This window comes from Dunckerocampus dactyliophorus, chromosome 2, assembly GCF_027744805.1.
Source record: "Dunckerocampus dactyliophorus isolate RoL2022-P2 chromosome 2, RoL_Ddac_1.1, whole genome shotgun sequence".
Lineage (NCBI taxonomy): Eukaryota > Metazoa > Chordata > Actinopteri > Syngnathiformes > Syngnathidae > Dunckerocampus > Dunckerocampus dactyliophorus.
The window spans coordinates 44,232,374-44,259,806 of record NC_072820.1 but is presented as its reverse complement, the minus strand read 5'-3'; the positions used below and the strand labels follow the sequence as shown (position 1 = coordinate 44,259,806).

General features: G+C 41.2%; 1 protein-coding gene across 5 annotated transcripts in view; it reads left to right on the top strand.

Annotated features, from left to right (window-relative positions):
* The window catches only part of jmjd1cb (jumonji domain containing 1Cb), a 154,681-nt gene that overhangs the window by 46,542 nt on the left and 80,706 nt on the right, over positions 1-27,433 (top strand). For all 5 annotated transcript variants that reach the window (XM_054757419.1, XM_054757427.1, XM_054757400.1 and 2 more), the window contains exon 2: positions 22,241-22,444. In XM_054757419.1, the coding sequence (XP_054613394.1) occupies positions 22,241-22,444 (204 nt within the window). The remainder of the gene's footprint in view (positions 1-22,240; positions 22,445-27,433) is intronic.

Genomic DNA, 27,433 nt, shown 5'->3' with positions numbered 1-27,433 from the left:
ACTGTCATGTGGCATCCACATCTGGGTTACAGTATCGTTCGATTCATAGTGCTATTGAACCGAAACCACTGTATCCAACTGTTCAATACAGATACATGTATTGTCGTACAGTTTTCCTGAGGTAGTTCTATCAGGAACTTCAGACAAGCAGTTCCAATAAATCCTGACTGCTTCTGTCAATGGTGCTTGTAAATAACTGAGCAGGGTTCTCCTCAAGAGGAGTGATGTCTATTAAAACTTTTCTAACATCAGGCACGTTCCAGAGTCGAAAGACCAACACGATCAACATTTGTCATTTCAGTTTTTAACAGCATTGCGTCTGCTTTTTAGGACTTACCTCATATAGTCTGCCGTGGAGTTGGTTCAGTGGAGGTCTTCTGAAGCTTTCGGATAACATACATGGCGGAGGAGGATCGGTTGGTTGTGGAGAGACAGGTGACGGTACATGAATGGTGGCAGACGATTTGACTGGGTCTGGTGGATATTGACACAGTCCCCAGATACCTGGTAGAGAGAAGTGAACATTGTCGGAGTTCTTCTTTTGAGGTTTCATTGCACACTTGGTTGAGATAACGAGTGTGGCATCTGTTCCAGTTCTTCTTTAATGAGGTCAAACTGAGGTCCACAGGATTTAGTCTAATGGTTAAATTGTTTATGATGCTTCTTCTTTAAGATGAACACCAAGAAGGGAAAGTTGTACATTAAAGATATACCCAAAGTAGGACATTTTGCCAACTTGAGCCTACCCCAGCTGACTTTGGACGAACAGCTGATACCCTAGACTGGTTGCCAGTCAATCACAGGACAAATAACCAATCAAACTCACACCTTTTAGAGTCTCTAGATGGCCAACTTGCATGTCTTTTGGAAATGACGATTCCGGATTACCCGGACAAAACTGACATATGCACGGGGAGGACATGCAAACAGATGTCCAGTGAAGATTCAAACCTTTTACGAGCTTGACATGGTAACCACCAAACACCGTGCGATCCCAAAAGTGCCAAAGTTCAGAGGTAAGATGACCATCAATCACCGTGATCCTTAGAGAATCATCAGATGCAACTCTCTTATAAGGCGAGATGGTTGACTTAATCGAATATTGTGTACATGGTATATATTCTCTTCAAGGATTTTGTGTTGGGGATATAAGTTTTGCCAGTAGTAATTCATTTTTTTAAATAAAATATTCATATTAATGGTTTGGGTTTACCTTAATTTGAATGGGGTGATAAGGATGGTTTATTCCAATTAATGGTGATGGTGACCTGTGAGTAACATCCTGTTGTACTCGTGAGTGCGGGAGTCTCCTCAGCAGTGCTGAGTAGTTGTCATGGTAATGCTGAGCCTACTCACGTTGGCATGCGCCACTGTAGAGATGGGCGAGGTGAGCAGTGGCTCATTTGCATGAGACAGGGCAGCGCCCCAAAACAGTCTGCTCTGAACCAGGCTGATTACAGAGGGTGTTAAGTGTGCTGTAATTCTTAATCCTTGTGGTATTTTGACCAAAGTATGCCACATACATGTTAAGTTTAATCTGGGAGGGGGGGAATGCATAATATGTCTGATTTACCGCTAAATTGGTCAGTAATCTTCTGCATTTCCATCCATATGCAGTGTTCCCCCAGGTTTACTAGCTTGGCAGGGCAAGTAATCGGGAGTACGTTTTGACGAACACCTGCACAAACACAAGCACACGTGCACTATGAAGCGTAACTGTATTGTGATTGCCCCTCGCCGGTTATATTTGATAAACATCACATTGTATAAAATAAATAAATAGAACTATTCTGAAATAGTCCAGAAAGTCATGAAATCAAACGTGTAAAATTCATGCGATAGGGTGGGCGATACATAGAGCATAGGAGAATCGTAAATGTACAACCATGGAATGACAGAAATGACATGCTGACGCTGAAATAAGATAAATGAACATAAGGCTATTTAGGTTGTTAAAAACAAACAGCAACACACGGTATAGATCTGTTCTGTAAGAATTGTACCCTTAAATGACCTGACTGTCTAGAGCAGGGGTGTGTCCAATTGTTTTCCCACCAAGGGTCACATCAAGAAAAAAATCTAAGAATGCGGGGGCCACGTTTACAATTTTTAAAAATCAACCCATGTAGATATCCACAAGCGTTTTGTTTTTTGTTTTTTTTTTAAGATTTAAAGAAAAAAAACCTTATGTACCAGCCTAAAATGCTTTGCAATTTATCATCGCCCATTTGATTTTAATTGGTCCAATCCCTAAATGACTCAATTTTTGCTGTTATTTTTTTTTTTGTTTTCTTGTCTAATTGTGTTTTTTAGAAAGTGCAGAGGGCTAATAATAAAAAAAAAAAAAAAACAGCTGGGGGTCCTGAATGGCCCCTGCGCCACCCTTTGGACACTCCTGGTGGAGAAGCAGAGGGTGCCCTCCTAAAATACAATAATGATCGGGGAAACGCTGTTTACTTCCCTCGACTGTCTAATCAATGAAATGTTGATCTTCTCCCGACCACAACTGTACTGTACTTCACCACAGCACATGGCATTCCAGAAGTATTATGCAACTTTTCCACTGCACAGTACCGGGTCGGCTCTACGCAGCCTCACTTTTGTGCAGTCAGCTTTTCGCTTCAAAATAATCCTGCAGGAAACAAAAACATAACACATTGAAAGCATTAGTTGGAACAAAACATGCTAACAAATAATAACACCATGATATTCTAGAGCACACTGGCAGAAAACTGGGGGCTGCGTATTCAAATACTGCAGCATCTAGAGCTATGCAACAGCAAAAGTTCCAATATTAAAGTACAAAGCGTACTTGATTGATTGTGAATCATCACCTCCTTGTGATACCGGGATTGAAGTAGAAAGGAAAATTAAACAAACAAACCAAAAAAAAAACAATTGGTTTACCGTGAGAGCCTATTGACAGTGGTGTTCCTTATACTAAGGCAGTATGCATTTACATTTTATAAGGGTGGAACATGTTATTTACCCAAATAGTGGGTTGCAGTGTTGTGCTGATGTGGCTCTAACACGCTAATGTGTGTACTGTCTCTGCCACAGCTACTGTATAATCATCCTGCCTGCATACACCTGCATTCACAATGCACGCCACTTAAGGGTTTACCCTTCAAAATGCTACCAAAGCAAACGGAACTACACAGTACCACTGTCTGAAAACATGGCTTAATGAGTCATGTTAGATATTGGGTGAGTGCTCTCTGCCTCATTCAACTTCCCTTCCATATTTTTCTTCCTTCCACAAGATTGCTCTCTCTCTCTCTCTCTTTACCAGGCTCTGTTATTGCCTGAAATGTCAGAGACCGTCTGTCCTCTGCAGCACAGAGACCATATACATTGAGATTCTTGTAGCATTCCAAAACCAAGAACAAACCATCTTTTGGATTGTCGTTATAATCTAGAGGTCGTCTTTGTCACCACATCCACTTTAGAGCCACGGTTGTGTTTTGTTTGTGTGCGTGGAAAATTGCTACCTTAACCCATCAGAACCCATACACACATTTTTGCTGAAAGGAGAATTGTGGGGCATATACTATAGAACAGGTGGGACACACATCACACATTACTGGTGTTTTTTCTAAAGATAGGGATGTCCCGATCCACATTTTTTGGCTTCCTATCCGATTGTTTTTTTTAAAATAGTTTTGCCGATCCAATGCACTACCAATCGTTTTTTTTTTTGTTTGTTTTGTTTTGTTTTTTTTAATAATAGTAAGCTTTTGTTGCAAACATTAAATTGCGGAATTCAATATGGTTATGAAAATAGCTCTTCAAAGCATTGAAAATGATGCAACCGAAGTATTGCTGAATTTATTTTATTACACAGCATGACCGACAATATTGTTTGGCTTTTGAAACAAACGTCTGCGAGTCAGGTCCCTAATCCAATAAAAGTCCATCGAATAAATGATAAACTTGGAAAAAATGGGCGTGCAAAATACTTTTAGGGTAGGACTAATCATTTGACATGGTTATAGATCCATTTGAGGTGTGAATTGGAATATATGACATGTTTTAACACATCTCTCTCCATGAAATCAGTTTTCTTTTTTCCCCCAAATTTCTTTTATTCCGTTTTACCCTTTCCACTTATTTTACCAGCATAGAGTGTGTGCTGTTTGGGTTTGTGAATAAAACACAATAATCTGTACATTTATTTATTGATGCAATACATCATTGGCTCATTTTGTCCAAATTTGTTGGAGTGTGGTTCAAAGTTACAAATGTGATCGGCCTGATCTCGTGGCGGAAGCCGATTATTCTGCGATCTTCACAAATACAGCAGATCGGCAGCCCATCCCGATCCTGAAGATCGGATCCGGACATCCCTAAACACAAATTTCTGTCAAATATCTGTGATGTTGTATGTTACGTTAGGCGTTTATGGTAAATCTATGACTTACGCGTTGTCAAAAATGTACACACTAATTTAGCCTCGATTTGCGTGCACTCTTTGGTCAGCGTACAATATGGAGCACGTTTTGTGTTATTAATACACTGTGTGAGTCCACCAGTATTAATATATTTTTTTTCATCAGAACTGCCTTCTTTGTTAGTGTCCTTTTAGCTAGCAAACAAAATGGCAGCCGGAACCAGTTACATCACCCGTCTGTGACGTCATCGGCGGTTGAGTGTGAATACAAGACACGTTATGATAATTTAGAAAACAATTCTAAATGCATATAAATGATTTTAATAGTGTTTCTCGCCTTCTTTATCAAAATAATGGCACTTGCAACTTTCTTTGGCTCTACTTTGGGTTACAGTGTTGAGGTGAGAAACACTATGGAATTCAAGAAACAGCTCATGTCAAATGAAGAAGGTGGTGGTGGTTGATCTCGTGTCTTTGGGGCGCAGTCACGTCAAGAATCACGTCTTGAATGAAGGTAAAAGTAACCTTAAATGTTCAGTTATCCCTTTCACTCATCATTTATATGTATTTCAATTCACAATTTCATGATCTGAATTCATTCAAGAAATATAGAGTAACTTGACACCAACTATTACTTGACACCCTATTAAAATTAGAATTGTTAAACGTGTAAAAAAATTGCCTTTTTTAATGGCAAAAAATATAGGCAAGCCCCTTCACATGTGTTTCCCTGACACACTGCTTTTTTGGGGACGACATATCCTGATATAATCACATGAAAGCCACTCCAACATGTTTGTGCCGTAGGGACTTCATGTTCATGTCAAGCACACAGCTTTTAGGACTTTGAAAGTGTTGGTGACGCGTGTCACCGTGGCTTCTTAAGGGTTAAAGTGTCCGAACTCTCCGTCTCGCTCTCTCGCTCTCTGACATTTGTTATTCTCTCCCTGTTGTTCAATCTTTGACCCGCCCACGGGCACACAGAGGCGCCAATCTTTGTTGAGTCACATGAATGTGTAGTAGAAGCCAGCCCTTTCCCATGTTGTCCCCACATAACACCACAGCCCCTTCATGTGATGGTAATCTGAGCTCCCATTTGAGAATTATGCTATCTATTAGAGGGCGGCCACTCCATTGTGACCTGACCTGACCGTTTTTGGGAATGTTGAGGGCATTGGGGGGTTGAACATACCACTGGGAAAATGTGGATGTAGCTTGCTGGACATTATCACTGTGATAATGTTTTACCTCACGATTTATCGTTTGTTTGTGCTGTTAGTACTCAGCACATAAGTGTACGTAATCTGAAGCCTATTATGCAGAACTGCTGATAAGACTGTGTAACGTGTTTGTGTGTTGAAATTACGGAGCAGGTGGTAGGAGCTTATTTCCCCCACTGCTCGAGACCACCCAGGACCTCTTCAGGGGAAACAGCCCACAGTGATTAGCAGACTGCTGAGCTGTTCAAGACTCACTATGGTTTGATTATTTTTCTTCATCTCTAAAAGATTATTTCAATAAAATCAGTGACTGGCAATACAGGTGGTCCTCAGGTTATGGTCAAGTTCCTTTCCTAGACTGTGAAGTTGGACGTCCCGAGTCACTCACACCGTCCACAGGACAAGTGAAGGACATGATTTAGCAACTTTGCTTAAATATGTTCTATATTTTTTGTAATTACGTTCTACGTTGTTCGTTTTATGAAAGCAAACGGTAGATTTGCAAAAATGACATGTATTTTTCATGGCGGGAGCAGTGACGAACTCCAGTCGCAGAAAAGGGGTGTTTCCCAAGGTACGTCAGCGCAGTCGAACTTCACAAATAAAGAAACATGGATGGTTAACAGTGATGATAGCGAAGATTTGAGCGATGTGTCAATAGTTTTCGTGGAGGAAGAAATCATCTGGAGATGAAATAGACAACTTGCAGAACATGGAATTAAGCAGCGTTTATTCGAACCACCGACGATGAAACTAGCGTGTCTGATGCGGAGGTGTCCAGTGACAAAGACAGGTAGATTCAGTCCTTTTACATTGATGAGACATTACATTACCTTAACACTGCCTGGAGTCAGCCGTAGCATGTCCGACATGACATTGTGGAAGAAAAAAAAAATTCTTCTCCCATTCCGTGTGGAAGTGGTACGTTTTTGGCTTCTGATCTTATCCATCTTAACCACTTCGTTGAAACACTTTCTTAAGTTTAGCACCAAAAAATTGAATCTAACTAGTTAGCTCGGTTGCTTGCTATATGCTATGAGCGGCGGCGTCTCCTATGGCCCTGCAGTGATCCCGTAGCCTGCACGCAAGAGTTCTGCAATGTGGTGTAAACAAAGAATAACAGCAGCGTAAAGGTGTCTATGGGGTATTTCATGTTTACAGGGCTCTAATAATAGTAAAAATTATATTTATAAATTTGATAAACAGGTTTTCCACTATGAAAACATTCTGTTTATTAATATTGAATCCTACTTTGCAAAAATGATTGTATTAGAAACAATTGTTCATCTTTTGGAGCTTATCACTGTATAGTACATACATTTAGAAGCGGCGACCCGTACTATTTCAATAGAAAGTATTTACTATTTTGATTGGATTGCTAGCACGCGCTGTAATCGGGTTCAGTCCACAGGCAGCCATCCAGGCTGGAGGAGACGGGAGGGATTTTCCCATGCAGCCTCTGCAGCTGCTGGCCTAGATTCCACTCTCCGATTGTCTCGTTGTAACTCTGCTATTAATAGAGCTGTATTATCATGAGAGGAGGAGCCATGAAAAATTAGAGGGAGGAAAAAGAGGTGAAGAATGTCTTGTTTGTGTCCTTGACTGACTCTTTCAATATTCAATACTTGTCAGGAAATTCTAATCCGACAGCACTCCGTATTTGATGGATGGGAATCCTTTTATTCACTGCTGTGATTGAATGTAGTAAATCTGTAACACGTAGAGGACATTTTTCAAGCCATCCGATTGCTGGAGCTGCAAGAGTCCGTGTATCGTTGTTTTGATGTGTCTGTGGATTTCGAAGATAATCATCTTGAATGATACAGCAGTGGATTGAACACAATCATGTTGCCTGGAGGAGTTGGCCGTGAATGTGCCATAGCTCAGCTTCCCATAGCTGCCGTCATGTTGTTCTCCTTTAAACCGCAAACTGGTTGAGACTGAATCAAGCAGCCATCCAGTTCCCACAATGAACACATTCTGAATAGTTAATTGATTCATTGATTGTTATACCCATCCTTGGTGTCAACTCTCAGCTAAAATTTATTCCCAAACATTGATAAGAAGATCAAGTTGTTAATTAAATTTAAATATATATGTATATATACAATATGAGAGGAGTAATTATGACATCATACCGAATATACAGTATTTCTATGCCGCTTGTCCTCAGGGACACGAAAGCCTATCCCAGCTGACTTCAGGCGAGAGGCGCGGTACATCCTGTGCTGGCCGCCAGCCAATCGCAGGGCACATATAGACAAACACCCATTCACACTCACATTCACACCTATGGACAATTTAGGGTCTCCACTTAAGCTAAATGCATATTTTTAGAACGTGTGAGGAAGCCGGAGCATCTGGAGAAAACCCACAACATCCAGACTCCGCACGGAGATTCGAACCCGCCTTACTGTGTGGCCAACATGCTAACCACCGCGCGGCCCCCCGATAAATCCCATAACTTGAAAAATAGCTCTGATAACCGATAATTAAAATAAACAACTCTCCGATGAGGCGCGATTAACCGTACTGTGGTGTGTGGTACTTGTCTAAGGTGAGAAAATCAAGCGCTCCTTTTCCGTGATGTGCTGCAGCTGCAAACAGCCTGTCGTCACTTCCCCGCCTCTCCCGAGTTAACTGGTAAACAATCGTGTGGGACTTCTTTACTGTTTCAAAAGAGGACATGTCACATGCTATTTGCACCAAATGTTCTGCAACAGTCTGCGGGGGGGGGGGAAACATCGACCTTCAACACAACGAACCTTATCAGCAACCTGAAATTCCGGCATCGGTACGATGGTGTTTTGAAAAGCCTGCGAAAACACCCGTGCTGCTAAAGAAGAGGCCACAAAGCTACTTGTAGCAGCGAAACTTGTTCCTATGGCCGCAATGCTTGAAAACTGCAAAAAATGACCCGAGGGCTAAAGCGATCTGTGATTTTATCATGGATATGATGGCACTGGACAATATGCCCTTTATCATTGTTGAAGATACCAGCTTTTGTTGGCTAGTAAACCACTTAGAGCTTTGTACTTTGTACTACTTTGGTTAGTTTGAAAAAAAATAAACGTCCATTTCTAGAAACAGAACTGTTCCCGATTTTTGTTACTGTTTATATCTTGTTGAACTCATTCAATACCAAAGACGTAGTTATACTTTTTTATAAACCCGAACGCCCGATCCCAACAACATATTATACGTTGTTTTTTCGCGGAAGCGTAGAGTGTAGCGTGCAGAAGGCTACACATTGTAGGGAAATTTTAACGCATGCGCACGCGTGCACACACATGTGCACACACACACAGTTCAATTCGAAATGTTGTAAAACAACACCCTTTTTTGTGTTGTTTATGTTCTGGTATAGTTGTTTTAGATATTTGAGCTGTCACGAAAGCAAAAAAATATAATGGCCACTACTGAAGGGGTTTGTCTTGAAAAATGGGTGGCACTGAATGACTTAATAGCAGTGATGTCATATTTGGTTAGGACAAATCTACAGGTACAGTTTGTCTAATCCACCTTTCAGTTTCATACTTCTGTGTGTGAACAAACTACAGTTAAATCTACATTTAGAATAATAGCTAAAAATGAATTGGTTATCAGTATCGGTCTTGAGAAGCAGAAAGTATCAATATCGGTTTATCTTATTTATTTATTTACATTGCCGCACGTTTACTCTGTCATCTGCTCTCTCACATGCGGAGGAGCGATCGCCTTAATGAAACGACATGTCCTAATTTGTACTTTGCGGACAAATTTGGAGTCTTTCTATTATGAAGGTTATTGACAGGTAACTGTGGAGTAGCTACTGCAACAAAGTGTACGACGCACACGTGTGCACACAAAGTGTAACTGCAGAGGAGCGATCAAATTACAGTTGGCTACGCTGCATGTGCCCCCGCATAGCTGTAAACCTGGGGGAAACACTGGTATGCTTTATGTTGGCTTGGCGCAAGTGTAGTGGGGAAAGCATGAAGCGAATGCAGAGGATGTAGGAAATGGGAGAGAATGCACGCCTAAAACGATCTCGGCCTGAATTCGGGGACGCGTTTGAGTCAGTATTTTCCCAGGAATGCATCTGAAACAACAGTGCTATTTTTGGATGTGCCTTTTCCTTCCCTTTCCTCCTCTCTCCTTTCTCTCCTGGGCCCACACATCCTTCGTATGGAGAAGATGAAGGAGCAATAAGGAGGGGGGGGGGCTTGTTTCACATTACTATGCTGAAGGCTGTTTACTTTGCCACTCTCTGTTGCTCTCAATCCTGTTCTGTTTGTCTCTCTTTCCTCTGTCTGCCAAATATTTTCTGTCTTCCTCCTCTCTCTTCTACTTGCTCGTTCTGTCGCCCTCTTCCTGATATGACCTTGTAGGAGAGGGAATGTCTCTTCATGCTGTCATTGACTATTACTTCAGCTCATGTGCGCTCATTTTCTCTCCCTCTCTCTCTCTCTCTCTCTCTCTCTCTCTGCCCCACATTATTTACATCCCAGTAAACCTTCACAAGAGCGCTACTCTAGTCCTCTGTCCTCTTGCATGTTGTAGACTTAACCTTCTCAGAACATTTCAGGCTTTGTAATCTTTTAATTCCATGCTGAAACCAGTTTGACTGCAGTAAAACACTTCTTGTTAAAATGAACCCTGTAATACAGGGTATACAAAAATGGAAAGCAACGTGATGCAAAGGCTTTCCATTGCTCTCCAAGGTGTGTTTGAGGTGTAACCAGGAATTTAATTTACCGGTGTTTCACCTCGGCTCAGGCGGTCCTCTCGCAACCTGGTTGTGGGTTCCATCCTTGATCCCCCACGTGACTGTGTCGCTAATTTTTGCGTAATTGTCCATGACACGTTATGCGTTCTGTAGGAGACGGGAATAATGTTGTGAAAGAGACAAAACGTGACGAGACAAATATGAAAAGCAAAACAAATAACTACAAATTGTCGTCTTTTTAAATGTCACAAGCAAGACTGAGCCACCAGTTGAGGAGAGTGATACGTGCTTTCATGTGTCCAAAAATTTCCAATAACACGCAAAAAAGTTGCCAGATTTGTCGCTTTTTTTGTTGTTGTTTTTTTTTGCAATTTTCAACAGATTAGTTGAAAAAAGTGTGGTTCCCAAACTTTTCACAGTAGTGTACCCCTTCAGACATATGACTGGAAGTCATGTACCCTTTACTCCTGCACACTTAGAAAACATAAACCACAAAATGAATAAATTATTAAATATATATTATGATATTATGTAAAAAAAAATCATGTGTCTTATGTTTCAACTGCACACATTAACTACTAATTTAAAATGGGGAGGGTTTTAGAGGACATGGAACATGGAAATAGTCAGTACAATGCAACTAATGCACGTAAACATCCATCCATCCATTTTCTATACCGCTTCTTCCTCATTAGGGTCGCGGGGGCATGCTGGAGCCTATCCCAGCTGACTTCGGGCGACAGGCGGGGTACACCCTGGACTGGTCGCCAGCCAATCGCAGGGCACATATAGACAAACAACCATTCACACTCACATTCATACCTATGGACAATTTAGAGTCGCCAATTAACCTCACCTGCATGTTTTTGGAATGTGGGAGGAAGCCGGAGTACCCGGAGAAAACCCACGCGCACACGGGAAGAACATGCAAACTCCACACAGAAATGCCCAGGGGAGAATCGAACCCAGGTCTTCCCGATCTCCAAGCTGTTACTGTGTTGGCCAACGTGCTAACCACTAGACCATGCACGTAAACATAATAATTGTAAATAATTATGAAAACAAAGGCACGTAACATGCAGAACCCAATTAGGAAATGAATTCAATATGAGGCTTATCACTGAGCCGACTGGACATATGGCCGCATACAGCATGAGATTATGAGCCTCGTGAAAATGCACAGCAGCACAGAGCTGGCATTATTAAACCTCACCTTTGTGCATTTATGCACAGCAGTAACATTTGTGAACAAGGACGAAGTGAAAGGAAGAATAGGAAATACACGTCTGTCTGTGCAGCGTCGGAGAACTCACACACATAATTCTCAATCTGTGTCACGCATGGCGTGTTCAAGGACCGCCGAACAAAGTGGCCGCAACACCCGAAGAAGACTCATTATTTGTGAAAGCATAAATTTACTTACACGTGCAAAATTGGGGGCTTTCAAACATAGTCGGTGCATCCAGTCAGCAAACAAATGACAGGATCATACAGCTCAGAAAACGCACTGATTAGTCACAGCGCCACGTAAGAAGACCAGCTCGCATTTAGCACACACTCTCAGTGATCTTGAAAAATATTCAATATTTGTATCAATATTTTAATGCACAACGTCATCAACAAACCTACTTATTTGTTCATCCAATGCACACAGAACAATGAACACCTTGATGCTGTCATCTTTCTTCTGCACTGTACTACCGGCTGTGACTGTACACATGAGCCGTTTGAGCGCATTACGTAAAGACTTACGTACGCTCAGTGCAGAACACGTCATGCACAAGTTTCCCGTGGTGGCACAGAACCGGGGGAGTTTAATAACGACCAAACTCATCGTGCATTTGAAGCAGCGTTGCACTGGAAACTCCCACGGGACGACAAAAGTCATTGGCTATAACAGAAAAGATGAGCAGCCCCTGTCAGTGGTGAGTGCAGTCGGGTTTACATACTTGGAACCTTGCTATATTATGCCACTACTTTGTTGATAAAACCATACCCCACATGCTTAAAGAAGTAAATAAGTCTGTTTTTCTCATACCTACTAGTGTTGATTATTGTTCTGTTTGAGTAGACTTGAGCCTTTTATGACATTCCACACTACAAAATAAGTAAGAAAAGTATGAATGATTCGTGCTGACCTCAGATTGATGTTGGTATTGGCCGATATTCAAGATTGCAATATGGGTATTGGATCGTAAGTGGACCGTGGATCGGGATAACCCTACTCTCAAGTGCTCTGGATATTTGTCGCACAGGTCGCAAGGCTGATCTCTCCTGCTACATGTTCTTATTCTCTGGCAGAGTGTTACGATACAAACCGCCACCTCCTGTACGGAGTGGTGACAAAACACTTCAGTCATAGAAGGTCCTATTATAATGTGTTTATGAACAAGGGTGAACAGGTGGCGCTAAATCTATTTGTGGTTCCAAATTCCAGTTTTAAATTTAATTAATGAATGTATGGGAACACTGAATTATATATCTAATTGATAGGGGTGTCACGAGACGAGTCGATACACGAGATTGGGTCTACAAGACGAGATTTTAATTACTTAAAAAATATATATTAAAAAAATGTACAGTGTGACAGTATATTGCAATCTACTAATTTAATCTCTACCACATTACACTCTTTTGCGCTCTGTGTGTATGCTCGTGTCCCGGTCTCCACCCACTGAGACAAAGAGACTGTATGAGTGAGAGAAGGGCTCACTCTGTTACAGATCTGTAACAGATCTTGTGACATCCTTACTCATTAATAATGAATTTATTTGATTTTTAGAATATGCTTGTGGGCCAATAAAAGAAGGAGCTGCTTGGCCAAAAATTGTCACCGGGCCGCAGTTTGGACATCTTTGGTTTGCAATGTTTCTTTTAAGTAAACAGTCTGAATTATTTTATTTTTAGGAAATGGCCTTATTGCCTGAAGTGCAGCCTCAATAGTTCCAGCTTAAAGCGCCTTTCACCACCTCGACTGATCAATGGCACACTGCTTTTCTCACACGCTCATCTTTGTCCGATCACCTATTTTACCGGGAAGGCAAAATGTTCCCAATCAGGAGACTTTAACGATGGAAAAGTGTCTCCTAAGCACTGTCATTAGCCATGACTCCAACTAACCAAAGGCTGGGCTGCTCTGTGTTTCATTACCAAGTAGATGCGCAACGCAAGGCACACGTCCTGTGTCATTGGTTTGAAAGAGGAGTGAGGGAAGCCATGCATGTTAAGGTTGAGAAGCCAGAGGGGGAGGTCTGCGACATTACCTTTCTCACACCTATAATGCTGTCCTTTCATCTCTTCCTAAAAGATTTCAATAAATAAACAAGGCACAGCCTTGGTTTCAGGCGTGTCCATGATCATTGTTGCAACGAAGGTGACAGCACCCAAACTACCATCATTGACGGGCAGAGGCACCACTCCCATTTTATCCTAATGACCGTCAACCGCAAAAGAGCGAAACCATTCCCATCTTATAAATACACTTCATCTTGCACCAAGTTCTCAGACTAGAGCTGTCCTATCTACTCTGACTGGTGTTTGTCCCACCTCGTCTTCGAGCATGAACTGATGAAACCTGCTCGGATGAGAGGCGCAAGGTCATCTAAGACAACCTGAACAGTCCAATCGTGATCGATTCAATGCCCTGAGAATGTATAGCACACATACTGTAAGGTCCCCTGTTAGCACGCGAAGTATGTTACTTTCAAATAGTCATGGCAGAGCACAGCGCTAACTGATGTTGTTGTTGTCGTCAGACTCTTGTACCATTTCCCCTTTGTGTATGTCCTTGTTTAAAGATCCTTTACCATGATATGCTTTTTTTTCCTACAACCTCTTGATTTGACCGCATTCTGATGACCTGACCACGTCATTGAGACACCGTCACCATCATAATGCTCGATGTTCCACTTTTCTATCACGACAATGCCGGTAATCTTGCATGGCCATGCTCTCATTTGTTTGTCGCTCCATACTGTGGCCAGGTTGGACTTTCTCATACTGATGTATTAACCAGTTGCCTGTGCTTTGACCCTTTACATTTACGAGAGTATGTCTGCAACAGTGCAGTGGTGTATAATCTGCCCATCACTAACGACTCCAAAGCGGCTTTCTGGCTGGCTGCACTAGAGGCTGCTCGTAGCCAATGAACACAAGGCCTGAAAGCAAACAACCAATGCAGACAGAGCAGTAAAATAGGCCTTTTTAAATAGACAGAGAGAAACATGCCCCAGAATATAGATTTCAGACATGCCTGCAATAGAGCTGTTACTGTAGTTCCTCTCAGAGGTGTCTCTAGTCTTTTTTTTTTTTCTGTCTGCTGAAATCTACGCTATAAATTCCGCAATTCATGCTGGTAGATCCCCCCCCGCCCCATAAGTATAATAAAAAGACGAGAGGATACGAAAAGGCACGAAAGGAATTGAAACACAATCATTAAACTTATATATGATGGATAAAAGCTGTCTGTTGAGGTGTATGGACAAGAACATTCCCACACAGATGTACTAGTAAAAGATACACATGGAAAATGAGTGATGACTTCATTTGGTATATTGCAAATAATCGGATTAATGATAAATGCTTTTAGGTGCTCATCAGTAGCCATTAGTTTTTATTCATATGTTAAATGTCGATGAATATGAAGTCCTGGAATTTCATCAAAAGTACCTTATGTATTGTGGTACAGAAAGGTGCAACATGAAGTCTATGAAATGCGTCATGGCAAATCATCATCTGGAATCATCTGTCCAACAACAATCTGTTTTCTTTGATCAGAGGATGTGATATTACTGCTTTCCTCTCAAGTGATATTGTTCATATCAAATTCTTTGCACTCTCCTTTGTTCTCTCTGTCCTCTCTTGTACCTGCTCACTATGGATGGACGATGCGTACTGATTCAGGAGTGTGTGTGTGTGTGTGTGTGTAATACGCTATTGCTCGCTGCTGCCTCCAGTTACTATAGCAACAGACTTAGTTTCTTGTTCTTGTTGCGTGTGCGTGTCTTCTTAACTGGATGCAGGGTTTGTGTGACCATTGAAAGCCCTCAAAATGAAATCACTGAAACAAGGAGTGCCGGGCAAGATATTTCAAGTAAATATCAGTCCGAAAATGACTGGATGTACCTTGCCTATATTAAATCTGTTGTATGTAATTGTAACTGTTGATGACGAGATAATGCAGTGACAAAAACTACAAGGGGTGTCACAAGAGCTTGCAAGATTAAAACGTGACAAGATTTCTCGTTCAGAATTTTAAAAAAAACACTGTCTCGTGGGCACTAGGCCTGGGAAGATAATAAATAAATGAATTAATTGCACAATAAATGAAAATGAACATGATCATTTTGCCTGTTTTCCTCATCTTTCGCCTCCAAACAGGCAAGAAGAGCATTCACTCTGTGCATTGGCTTCAGCACCGTGGCCCGTTTGTTCCATAGAACAGCGGCATGAACAGAGTGAGCCCTTTTGTCAGTCATATAGTCTCTTTGTCTTGGTGGGTGGAGTTGATTAATTAACTGGTTGATTAATTACATTAATTACATGATTATTATATTATTTATTTTGTATTTGCTAATTTGTTGTTTTTTTTTCTTTGGCTAAGAAAGCAGCAGGTCTTCAGCATTTTCTCTTCCCTTCAGGAACATTGAAGCTTCAGTAGTGTCGGAAAGTTAATTTATATCACAGCCGTGTATTGCAGTTAAGAGCATGTTCATACTGCTCGTTACTGAGTAAACTGCACCGTAAATAAATGGTATTTGCTTTGTCAGATGTGAGTGGATAAGTGATTGAAGTTGGTTTTGTTGATATCCTCTTAGGTTGACATTAACTTGTTGATGTTTAAAATTAAGAAGAGTGAAAATCCACACATTCAAGTGCTGTTTACAGTGTTAAGTACTCAATAACATAGTTTCTCCCAGTATCACGCTTATATTGATCTGTTAGACATGACACCTTACAGATTGGACTTTGCTACAGTGTAAGGAGTTCACTTTAAACTTTTAATATTCAAATGCTGAGCAAGATTGTAATGAAAGGACAGATGTTAACTGCACCTTTTAGGAATGAAAAGTGACTTGTGTTAGCCTGATTTTGTCTGGAAGTTGGCTGATAGTAATGCGTATGACTTTAGGGACTGTCCATCATTCGTTCATTAGTTACTGTACTATCACAGTGCAGACTACTATTACTGGTCAATTCTGGCATCTATCTTGACTCTATAAGATGGTATCATGGTTGAGAATGCTCTTGTTACAAGGGACAAGAACATTGTTAGTTATGACTGGACTTTAAATAAGTGGTGATTACTCACCCAACAATGATGCATTTACGAGAAAGCGTTTATTGTAAGAGCCTGCTAGATGGGCCTTTGTACCAGGTTGGAGGTTGTGGTCTTAGTGGTATTGCCATCTTTGATGGAAATGTTTGCAGGTTATCTACCATTTTTCCAAAGTTAAATGAGACCTATTGTACAAATTTTCAGGTCTTTGTATTGAGTTCTGGACTCCTATAGAGCAGCAACACACGGTAACCCGATCTAGAGCTTTCTAGATCTTCCAGACTGTGCACCTCTTACTGCCTCCCACCCAAACAGTCTGTGTAATTTACTCCACCCCCGGCCCTCCTCCAGGTGCGCCTCCCGCCGAGCCCACTCCGCTGTGATTGGTCACACTCCCGTGCGCTCCTAAGGACTTCCGGACAGCTGCCGAAACCCCTTTTGTCCGATTACTTACACAAAATAAACAGTTAGGACACTGATAAATTGTTACATACAGCTTGCTCTTCTGACTCTTGAACACGACCAAGTAACGTTGGAAAGGCGTGGGACTTCAGCAACAGTTTGGCAGGTAGTCCAGCTTTGTATTGGCCCATGTTCACAAAACAGTCCCGTGTGAAATGCCGTTGACAGATGAGCATATTTTTCTCTTGCTGGCCGGGAATTAGCCACTCCAACCACTTCTGCCTGATACTTGCCTCTATAGGCACACCCGAACAAACATTTCCTTGGGAGCCATTGCTCTACATGCTAACACCTTGAACGGAGCAAAGCAGGGCGGGTGTGTTGGGCATGCCCATATAAGGACGTCCGGGTTGCATAGACGTCGATGGATGTATTGAAAAAAACAAAACTCCATAAAACACAGCTTGAGGCGCCGTCCAAAACTGCTAAAGGTCTCACTTCCAAATGCGCAAACCTCATTATCTGACGCGTTGGCATGGTTTAACACGAGAATACAACATTGTAACAACATTTATAGGTCAGAAAAGAGGAAAAGCATAATAGGTCCCCTTAAAAGGTTTGTGGGGTTCGAACCAGAAGTGTACATACACTTGCCTTGGGGCAGAATTTATTAATAATATTGGACCCTTACTGATTTATTTTATTGGTTCTTTTTCCAGGATGGAATACAGCTTAGGAGTATTGGGTGAACAATTTTTAATTCATTATGGATTTTCTTGAATTATACATACAAGCTTAAATATATACATGTAGTCATCTAAATCTTAAAATAAGTTGTGCTGAAGGTTCCAGAATGTTTTCAAACTTGACAAGGCCAAGTGTTATTAACTTCTTGTTGGTGATCATGATTGACTGCAGCTGGTAGGGTCTATTTGGCAGCAAAAAGGGATTTGTGTGACAGTACTCATTCGATCCCCTCTAAGGAAGTCTGTGAAATTCTAAGAAAGACAATCATAGAAGAAGAAGTAATATTGTGCAGTCATCCCCAAACAACCACCGATTTAAAGCTCATCAGTTCAAACAACTGCACATCTGTACAAGTTATTTGGTTTTGTCACCACTTTGAACTGAAAGAAGTCCCATACCTTACCATCAGATGAAAGAAAATTGGTTGGGATGTTCAGGAACAGGGTTAGCATGTTGGCCACACAGGCGGGAGATGGGGAATATCTGGGTTTGAATATCCGTTTGGGCATCCCTGTGTGGAGTTTGCATGTTCTCCCCGTGCGTGGGTACTCTCCGGTTACTCTCCGTCTCCGGTTTCCTCCCACATTCCAAAAACATGCATGTTAGGTTAATTGGAGACTCTAAACTGTCCATAGGTATGAGTGTGTGTGTGTGTGTGTGTGTGTGTGTGTGTGTGTGTGTGTGTGTGTGTGTGTGAATGGTTGTTCGTATATATGTGCCCTGCGATTGGCTGGCGACCAGTGGAGGGGTGTACCCTGCCTCTTGCCCAAAGTCAGCCAGCATACCCCCGCGACCCTAGTGAGGACAAGCGTGGCATAGAAAGTGGATGGATGGAAAATAACTGAGAACCACTGCGGTAGACGAAGAGGGTCGATCAAGAAAGAAGCACGTACTTCAAAATTGACACGGTCAAGCTCGACTGAAATTTACAGTTGCTCACATGGAAATGTTTAAACGCCTTGTGTGCAAATGATTTATGGTCGGACGAGTCAAAGATTGAGGTGTTTGTCTAAAAAGACAAGTGTGTTGGGAACAGTCAAGGTGTAAGGTTTTCAAACCTAAGAACACCGTACCAACTGTAAAGTATGGGGGTGGTAGAATCGTGCTCTGGGGCTGTTTTGCTGCTAGTGGTACTGCTGCACTGCAAAAAGTGTATGAAACCAGGAAGAAGGAGGACTACCTCCAAATTCTTCAACTTTTCTTCAAATCACCGGCTAGACTGCTGAAACACAATTGGGTGTTGCACCTGGACAATGATCCCAAACACACATCAAAATATGTTTTGGAATGGATAAGGCATGCTAAAATTAATCTTCTGGAATGGCCTTGCCGAATCTCTGACCTCAACCCAATAACATTTTTGGACTACAGTTAAAAGCTGTGCCCATGCCAGTCAACCAACCAATTTAAATGAACTATACCCATTCAGCAAAGAAGAGCGGTCAAATATCCAGTCAGAATTATGCCAGTAACTTGTTGTTACAAAAAGCATGTGGTCGAAGTAAAACTTGCTCAGGGACATTGAACTAAATATTAGTGGGGGTGGGTGCATGTAGCGTAATTTCCAGTGTACAAGCTACTTTTTTTCTCACTCTTTGACCCTTGTGACTTATACAGTGATGCGCCTAATATGTGGTCTCGTTTTGGTCTCTGTGCGCGCGGCTTCACCATGGAGAACGTGTGGAGAAGTGCATGTGTTGCGGTTTTCAGGTTGAAAACGATTGATGTAGCGGCTTTTGCTCGGGTCTGCTGGTGAATGTTGGCAGCATGGAGCGGTGTCGTAAGGTCGAATGTCGCCAGCGGGTTTTGGGGGGGCTGGACTGCTGCGTGTTGGGGAGGACAGCACTCAGGACTCGGGGTGATTTGCCTCGGGGCGGGGATGGCGCTTTTGAGCAACAACGAAAGAGGGAGAGAGACTGCCGGAGTGAGTGGCGAGGGAATTGTGGGGCTGTTCGGTTCCGACACTGAAGAAGACTACTTTAGTGGTTTTTCTTCCCAGGAGGAGGAGGAGGACAGCGATGAATGACTTTTCTGGTAGGCTGCTGATTAAGTAGCCATTTACATGCACTGTTCGACACGGTTTGTGGAGGAAAAAAAAACATACTATTCATTCAAATTTGTAAATAATTTGATAGGTAGTTTAGTTTTAAAAATTGCTGGATTCATTCTGATGAGTCGTGGTAATAGGGACAACAGACACGCACGCACACACACAATCAGTCCATCCCTCATAGATTAAGATTAGTGTATGTCCACGTATTGACTATGACTAATGCAACTGAAACGAGAGTAATTGCTCAGTATTCGGCAGGGATGATGGAGAGGAAGATGAAGGGTGTGATGTGCAGACTGACAGTTGAAGGATAGATGACTGTGGTGATAAACTGTGGGAGAGGTAGCAGCAATAATAAACAAAAGGACAGACTGAGCTTCTGTCTGCAGGCTTAAGAGTGATCACTCGTTTGACTGCAGTAGTGCATTACAGCAGAGGGGGAGGGTGACTGAGGAGAGATGCACCCGTTGATCCCTGCCGCACGCTTCCTCTCTCTGCTTATGGATGGGAGACATGGGGGAGGGGAGAGTTATATAGGCCCATAAATGAGAGAACATGGAGTGACTGTTGAGGATCTAATGGCTTACAGAATCCAACTACAGAGACTGCTTTTGTACAGCTTATACAATACGGACAATAATATTGCATCGTGGCAATTACCGAAAAGAACTGGAAATAAACACAGGCTTGATCCACTTTTTCACTATGGCAGCTTTCACGCTTATGAGAAGGCTGTCGGAAACTTTTTAAATCTGGTTATTATGTTAGTCAGCAAAGGGGCAGACACTGTTGGCACAAAATTTCAAGGAGAAACAACACATAGTAGCAATAGCGGTGGTAATTTAAAAAAAAATGCTAATTTCAGAGTTGTAATGAAAGCCCTGTGTCATTGGCATTCTTTAGGAGGTCTTTAAGTTCTGAACCATGCTGTTTTCCTTTTTAGACGTACATACAAACCAAGATGATGTGACTTGTTAAAGAAGAAGTGCACTTTTTTTTGGAATTTTGCCCCTGATCCACAATCCTTATGTGAAACACAACCACACGTCTTTCTCTTTTCTCCAGAACATCCAGGGGAGCTAACAATGGGAGACACCTATTTTGCCTATCAAGCCCTCAAAAAACCCTCCAAAACACCAAAAATGTTCTAGTTACATAACTGACCTGTATATAAAATAAGCTACTGCGACATTGTTATTGTAGCAGCTGACACAAACAACTATTTTTCTGGCGTAGTGACACAGCGCCTCATGCCAGGAAACAAGAACAAGCATATGAACAACTACAAATAGACAGCCAAATGATCTGTTAAGTCATAGCCCGCATTCCATGTTTTGTTTGTACACAGCTAGATGGACTGTGTTGTGATATCATGCTATGTGCTCCATGTATCTGAATCGATATCATGTTGACTTACTCGATGGACACCTGTCCGTCTGGTCCAGCTGGTCCAGTTTATTTTGAGTAGGTAGAAAAAAGTTTGTATCACTGCAGGGTTCATTAGCGCTAACAAGTCTTCATTTGTTGTGATGCAATCTCTTGGAGCAATGTCCTCCTCGCCATACATACGAAGCCTTTCCATGGATCGTAACACTTATGCCACACTCCATTTCTGTCGGCAAGCTCCAAATTTACACCACCAAGTCATGCTGGTGGTGGACTTGCCCCCCATTTGCTACGAAGTTTCACTCTCTCTTCTTGCGGGCTCAGCTTCTAAAACCTGTAGTTCATCCTCCGTATATTCAGGCTCAGAAAGATAAGGTTCTGGATCGTCATTTGTCCAAAAAGTAGTCGGCAGCGGCTCTCACAAAGCCTGCCATGATTAGTAGTTTTAAATATACACATGCTTTCTATGCCGCTATTGTTGACGGAAGTAGTGCTAGTTTCTATCAATGGGCTCTGAATTTCTGGTAATGCTTAAAATTATCAAAATACTGTAAGTATTATTATTCATGTACCTGTTACTGCTGGTCACAGCATGTATATAAAACTATAAAATGTTGTTGGAGGTTTTTTAGAGGGCTTTATTGTCAAAATAGCTCCCTCATGGTCACTGTTTTTCTCTCTTTAGAACGCACAGAAAAGGGAAAGGGTTTTGTGCTTATGTTTTACATAAGGATTGTGGATGATGGGTAGTTTTCCTTTAAATGGCTCACACTTCTTCTCATGTACTTCAGCATTGCTGAAGAAAAGAAAACTCCTACGATTAGGGTCACAAATACTTAGTTTGACCTGGATGTTAACGACCGCCTACACCACTGCTTCACACAGTCTGATAACCCAGATGCATTTATGACATTGTATATCTTTTGCTGGTCTTCAGTTTCACCCCACCGTTTTGTCCGTCATGCTGTTTTTGGTTCATGTTACTGAATGTAGCGATGAAACATAGCAGATCTTCGCAATGTTGGCAAGTTGTTCCAATTTGTGTTGTGTTTCACAGGTATACGTGGAGTTTGATGACCAGGAATGGGAGAAGAGGGAGTGGGTGAAGGTCTATGAGGATTTCCAGCTGTTTCTACTTGAGCACCAGCTGGTCTGGGCCAAGAGGAAGGAAGGAACCGGAGCAGGAGGAACAGGAGCTGGCGGGGGAGCAGGAGGCCTGCTGCAGGGAACCAAGGCGAAGCACATACAGTGGCCTGCCCTGGTAAGAACTTTGTTTGCTGTATATATACTGTACGTATGTACAGTATATAGAAATGGCATAACCACCACAAATGAAAAAAGCTGCCTTTGTGTCTCATTTTAAAATTTCTCAAAGCTCCAAAGGAAGTTTTAAGTTGTATTCATTGAGCATTGAGGAGAATTTCACCATCTACATTCGTCTACTGGAGATCTACGACTATGGGTTTTTAGTCTTTTGATGGTATCTTTACCATATACAGCATGCAATTCAATCATATAACTGCTTTCTGATGTGTTTTCTTTAGCAATCATCATCATTTAATCTAGTTTTGAAAAAAAAAAGCTTTATTATGGCTAAGTACTACAGCAATGTTGTTGTTTGTTTGAGAGAATGCAGTTAAGCAATTTGTAGTATTTTTCACTTTTCGGCTTTTACTGTCAGGACGAGTCAAGCTTCTAAAGCAGGGGTAGGGAACCTATGGCTCGGGAGCCAGATGTGGCTCTTTTGATGCCTGCATCTGGCTCTCAAACATGTCTTAACACGATAAAAATGTATTTTTGGTTTTTTGTTCGCTGACCTTTTATTGTACATTACAGAAATCACAGTGTTAAAAATAACACTCAAAATATAAAACTTTGTTATGCATTTTAGTCCATCCATCCATTTTCTACCACAATGCGGGTGGCCAGAGCCAGTGCCAGCTGTCCTTCCAATATTTTCCGGGTCAAACACCAAAATTTGATTATCACTAGATAATGCGGTAGCCTATTCGCATGAACTTCCCTTCCTTAAACCAAATAGTCAGATCGCTAATTCTGGAAAAAGAAAAAGATACGGAGTACGGTGCAAAAGCACGCAGCACCAGAAGTCGCATTAATGGTAAGAAGTAATTTATTTATTATTGGATTGCTTCAGTGTAACAATGTTAATAAAAAGAATAACTTTAGAGGTCCTCCTTAAAAATGCCCACATTTACTTGTACTCAATGTTAAAAAATATTATATGGCTCTCAAGGAAATCCATTTTAAAATATGTGGCTTTTATGGCTCTCTTAGCCAAAAAGGTTCCCGACCCCTGTTCTAAAGTGTTTCAAGTGTTCCTCCATGTGCCGTATTTTCCCGACTATAAGTCACACTTTTTTCATAGTTTGGCTGGTCCTGCAACTTGTATGCTTGTATGACAAAGCTTGCATATTGTCTGGCTCTTGTCCAGCTCAGTTTTACCGTCAACTACGTGAAAGCCAAAATGCTTCCAGACACTCACTTTAAATCCAGCGGGTGCGGGTCGGAGTTTATGCTCAGTCATTTTGTTAGCGTGTTACACTTAGGTGCACCACCATAAACTGTCCGGGCGGCACTTCCGCTTTCCATCTTTTAGTTTAATTTTTTTTGTTCCGTCAGCATTGATTATTGACATATATAATATGCAAGCGAGGGGGAGCTCTCGGCTTCATTGTAGTTAAATGAGATCGAGAGCTTAGTGGACTTGCTTACCGGTATCTTGCTTGTTGGACTCACTGGTTTGTTTTGTTCCTTTAGACCAGGGGTCACCAACGTGGTGCCCGCAGGCACCAGGTAGCCCCCCACGACCACACGAGGTGCCCGCAAGCCTGCTTTTCATTCAGGTTTTCAGTTAATATTGAAAGAACAGTAGGAAGAAATGCATTCTGAAATACAAAATGTGAGTTGTGGACACCAGCATTTTGTTAATGTTCTGGTAAAACAAGCATATTCGCTTTGTTTGGGTTTAAAATAAGCTCTGAAAATAAATGTTACAAAAATGAGTAGCTCTTGGCCATTTTCATTTTGTAAAAGTAGCTCTCACAAGGAAAAACGTTAGACTATTCAGCTTCCCAGGTCACAGGCTTACTAGACCATTATTCAGCCTGTTATCCTGTGTGATATTGTGTTGTTGAATAGTTTCCCTTTCCAGATTAAATGTCTGTTCTTGGTCTTTGTAAAGTCAATTTTTACATAAATGGGATTTATAGTCCAGTGTGACTTACATTTTTTTTTCCCTCTTCATGACACTTTTTTTGACTGACTTATTCTCCCGAGCAAATTATATTTTGGGTTTCTCTAATCCCTCGTTCGTCACATTTCCGTGAAGTAGGATTTCATATTTATAAATAGAATATTTTTATATTTAGGGCATAGAAAACCTGTTTATGATCATGTTTTTTTTAACATTATAAGAGCCCTTTAGCCATTAATTAACACCCCTGTAGTCACCTTTACAGTTGTTTACCCAATACAGTACAGTAGATATAATAAGACAAAGTAAGCCATTTAATGCATAAAAGAGGGGAAACAGAATGGGATTTGGACAGGAAGTGACGTGGGGGTTTCAGAGTTTTAGCTTGTCGTGGTTTATGCAACAGTAGCACATCGTCTTATTATTGTACCTGTGAGATAATTTAAACCTGCAATAAAAGCATGTTGTTCTGGCAATTAGGTCTGGTGCTTGTCTCCCCAAACAATTACTGACACCCAGTGACCAATGTAGAATACTACATTCACAAATTGAACTGTGCTTGAAAATGAGTAATTCAGGCAAAAAATACGTGCAATTTTTGTACTAATACATATATATATATATATATATATATATATATATATATATATATATATATATATTTTTATTTTTTTTAATTTTTTTTTTTTCCCAGGGTTCCCCACCACTGGGCCCTGGAAAACTTTCAGGAGGAATGTTATTTTCTCTCATATTACGCTATTTTCGTAAAATTACAACTCTTTCTCGTTAGATTGCAACTTTTTTCCTTTCGTATTTTGACTGTATTCTTGTAAAATTACTGCTGATTTTTTTCATTTTTGCTGCTGTGTTTTTTTTTTTTTCCCCTTCTTCTTAAGTTATATTTTTAGAATGTGCCGGGGGCCAATATAAAATCAGCCGCGGGCCGCAAGTGGCCCCCGGGCCACACGCATGTTATAAATAAATAACATTAGATCACTACATCGCTATAATGTACACAGCGAGAACATTGGAACATGCTGTATGTTTTGCTCATACTTCGGTCAAGCTTATTCTTATGTGAGTACAGTCGTACAATTGTTTGTCATTATCCATAAACCCATCAGCACTCTGAGGCCGGCTGCTCTAAATATCTGACACACATGCTTTGCTGTGGTGACATTGTGGTTGAAGTAGGATTGTTAACGTCACTCCGTTACAAACAAGCATGCATACACATCTTTCGAATGACATTGTGTGTTGCTCCTGTTGGTATGACTCTGACTGGTCTATGTATGACTACACTGGTATTTGTCTGTTGGAACTAAATTATTAGGGTTTTGCACTGATGATGTTATGTTCAGTCTGGAAAGTGTCCATGTTTTGTGTGTGTGTGCCTGACAGCGGCTGAGAGTGTCTGCATGAAAATGTGGCTCACTGTTTTGATTATGTAATAGCAGTGTGTACAGCGCCATCTGGTACATCCATTGGAGATAAGAGTTCAGAGTCTTACACACATTTTTTTTTCCCCCTGCTTGTTTTCCTCTCCTCTGACTCCTTCACTTGTATTTGTTCACTCATTTGTTTGATCAATGCCCTGTCGCTGTTATTGCCATAGCAACTGCAAATCTCAAACCAACACAAATGCAGTCACACCAATTGATGGAAAATGAACCTTTGCAAGCCGCAAGCTTGGAGGTAGCTTTTTTTATGGTTAGTTTGTTTGTTAGTCTATTCATTTCCAAATATTCACCAGACTAATAGTCCCTTGTTTATCACGGTTAATTGGTCCCGGACCCGACCTTGATAAGTGATTCTCTGTGAAGTAGAAGTCAATCTAAATAAACTGAATATTTTCATAGTTGGAGCAAAGAAAACCTGTTTAAAATCTTCCAAATATGTTTTTTTTAACATGATCAGAACCCTTTAGACATGAAATAACCCACCTATATGCACGTTTACGTTTAGTTTTACTCAAATAGTTGACATAAGACATAAACATAGACTCACATTAACATTGACAGCATACTTGGCGGCTGTTGTTCGAATGTAACGTTCCTGACACCTCGTGGCCAGTGTAGTAGAATACTACTTCAATGGCGTAGAGAACATTCACACAGGAGCTGCTGTTGGCCACAACTCACACCAGTCAGTGGCACTCGCCACACTGCTAACTATGCTAACACTCAGCAACTCACACAGGTCACTTCACAGGCTCCGCCTCTTAAAGGCACACAGAAGGTCACAGATATTCCACAACATATAACATCTTCTAAATACATATATTTGTATTTTCGTTCATTTTATGATTGAAAATGCTTAATTTGGGCCATCAGTACGTAATATTTGCATATGTATGCATATGTTTTGACTACTATAGGCTGTATTGAACCACAAAACCATAGGCATGTATTAACAATTTTTTTTAAAAAACTGCGATAGAGTGAGGGCACGATGTTCGAATCGTGATGGAGCAAGAGACAACTGGATATGTTAACATCTTAGGTGATGTTTTCTCCAAGCTGTTGACGACATTGTTGCAGCTTTTTACTCTGTTTTGCAGGATGGCAAGGTTGCATCATCAACATGCGTTATCATCACGATAGGGCAATAGAAATTAAGTCTCTATCCTAGGCCAAATCTCCATAGTTTCTATCGTACAGTATATCTTTTATATGGCGCAAATCCCGCAATTAGCGATTGGCTGGTCACTGCTCATGGCCTGTTATCATGTCTAATCTGATTTTGCCCACTAGCAGATCAGGAACTGCAACCTGCATTGTTTCGAAGGGAAGTTGCTGTCAGCTTTTCCATTACGATTTGATGACACTATTTGGATTCTTTGAATTACGGTTGTCTGTCGCTACATCGTGGTTCAAACATCGCACCCTCACTCTATCGCGTAAAAAAAATATTAAATATTAAATGGATTGCTGTTTCGTGGTTGAATATGACCTATTATTAGCTTTAAAAAATGCATATTTAAGGAAATTCATGGCCTAAATTAACCACTTTGTAGCATAAAAATTGCTACATGGA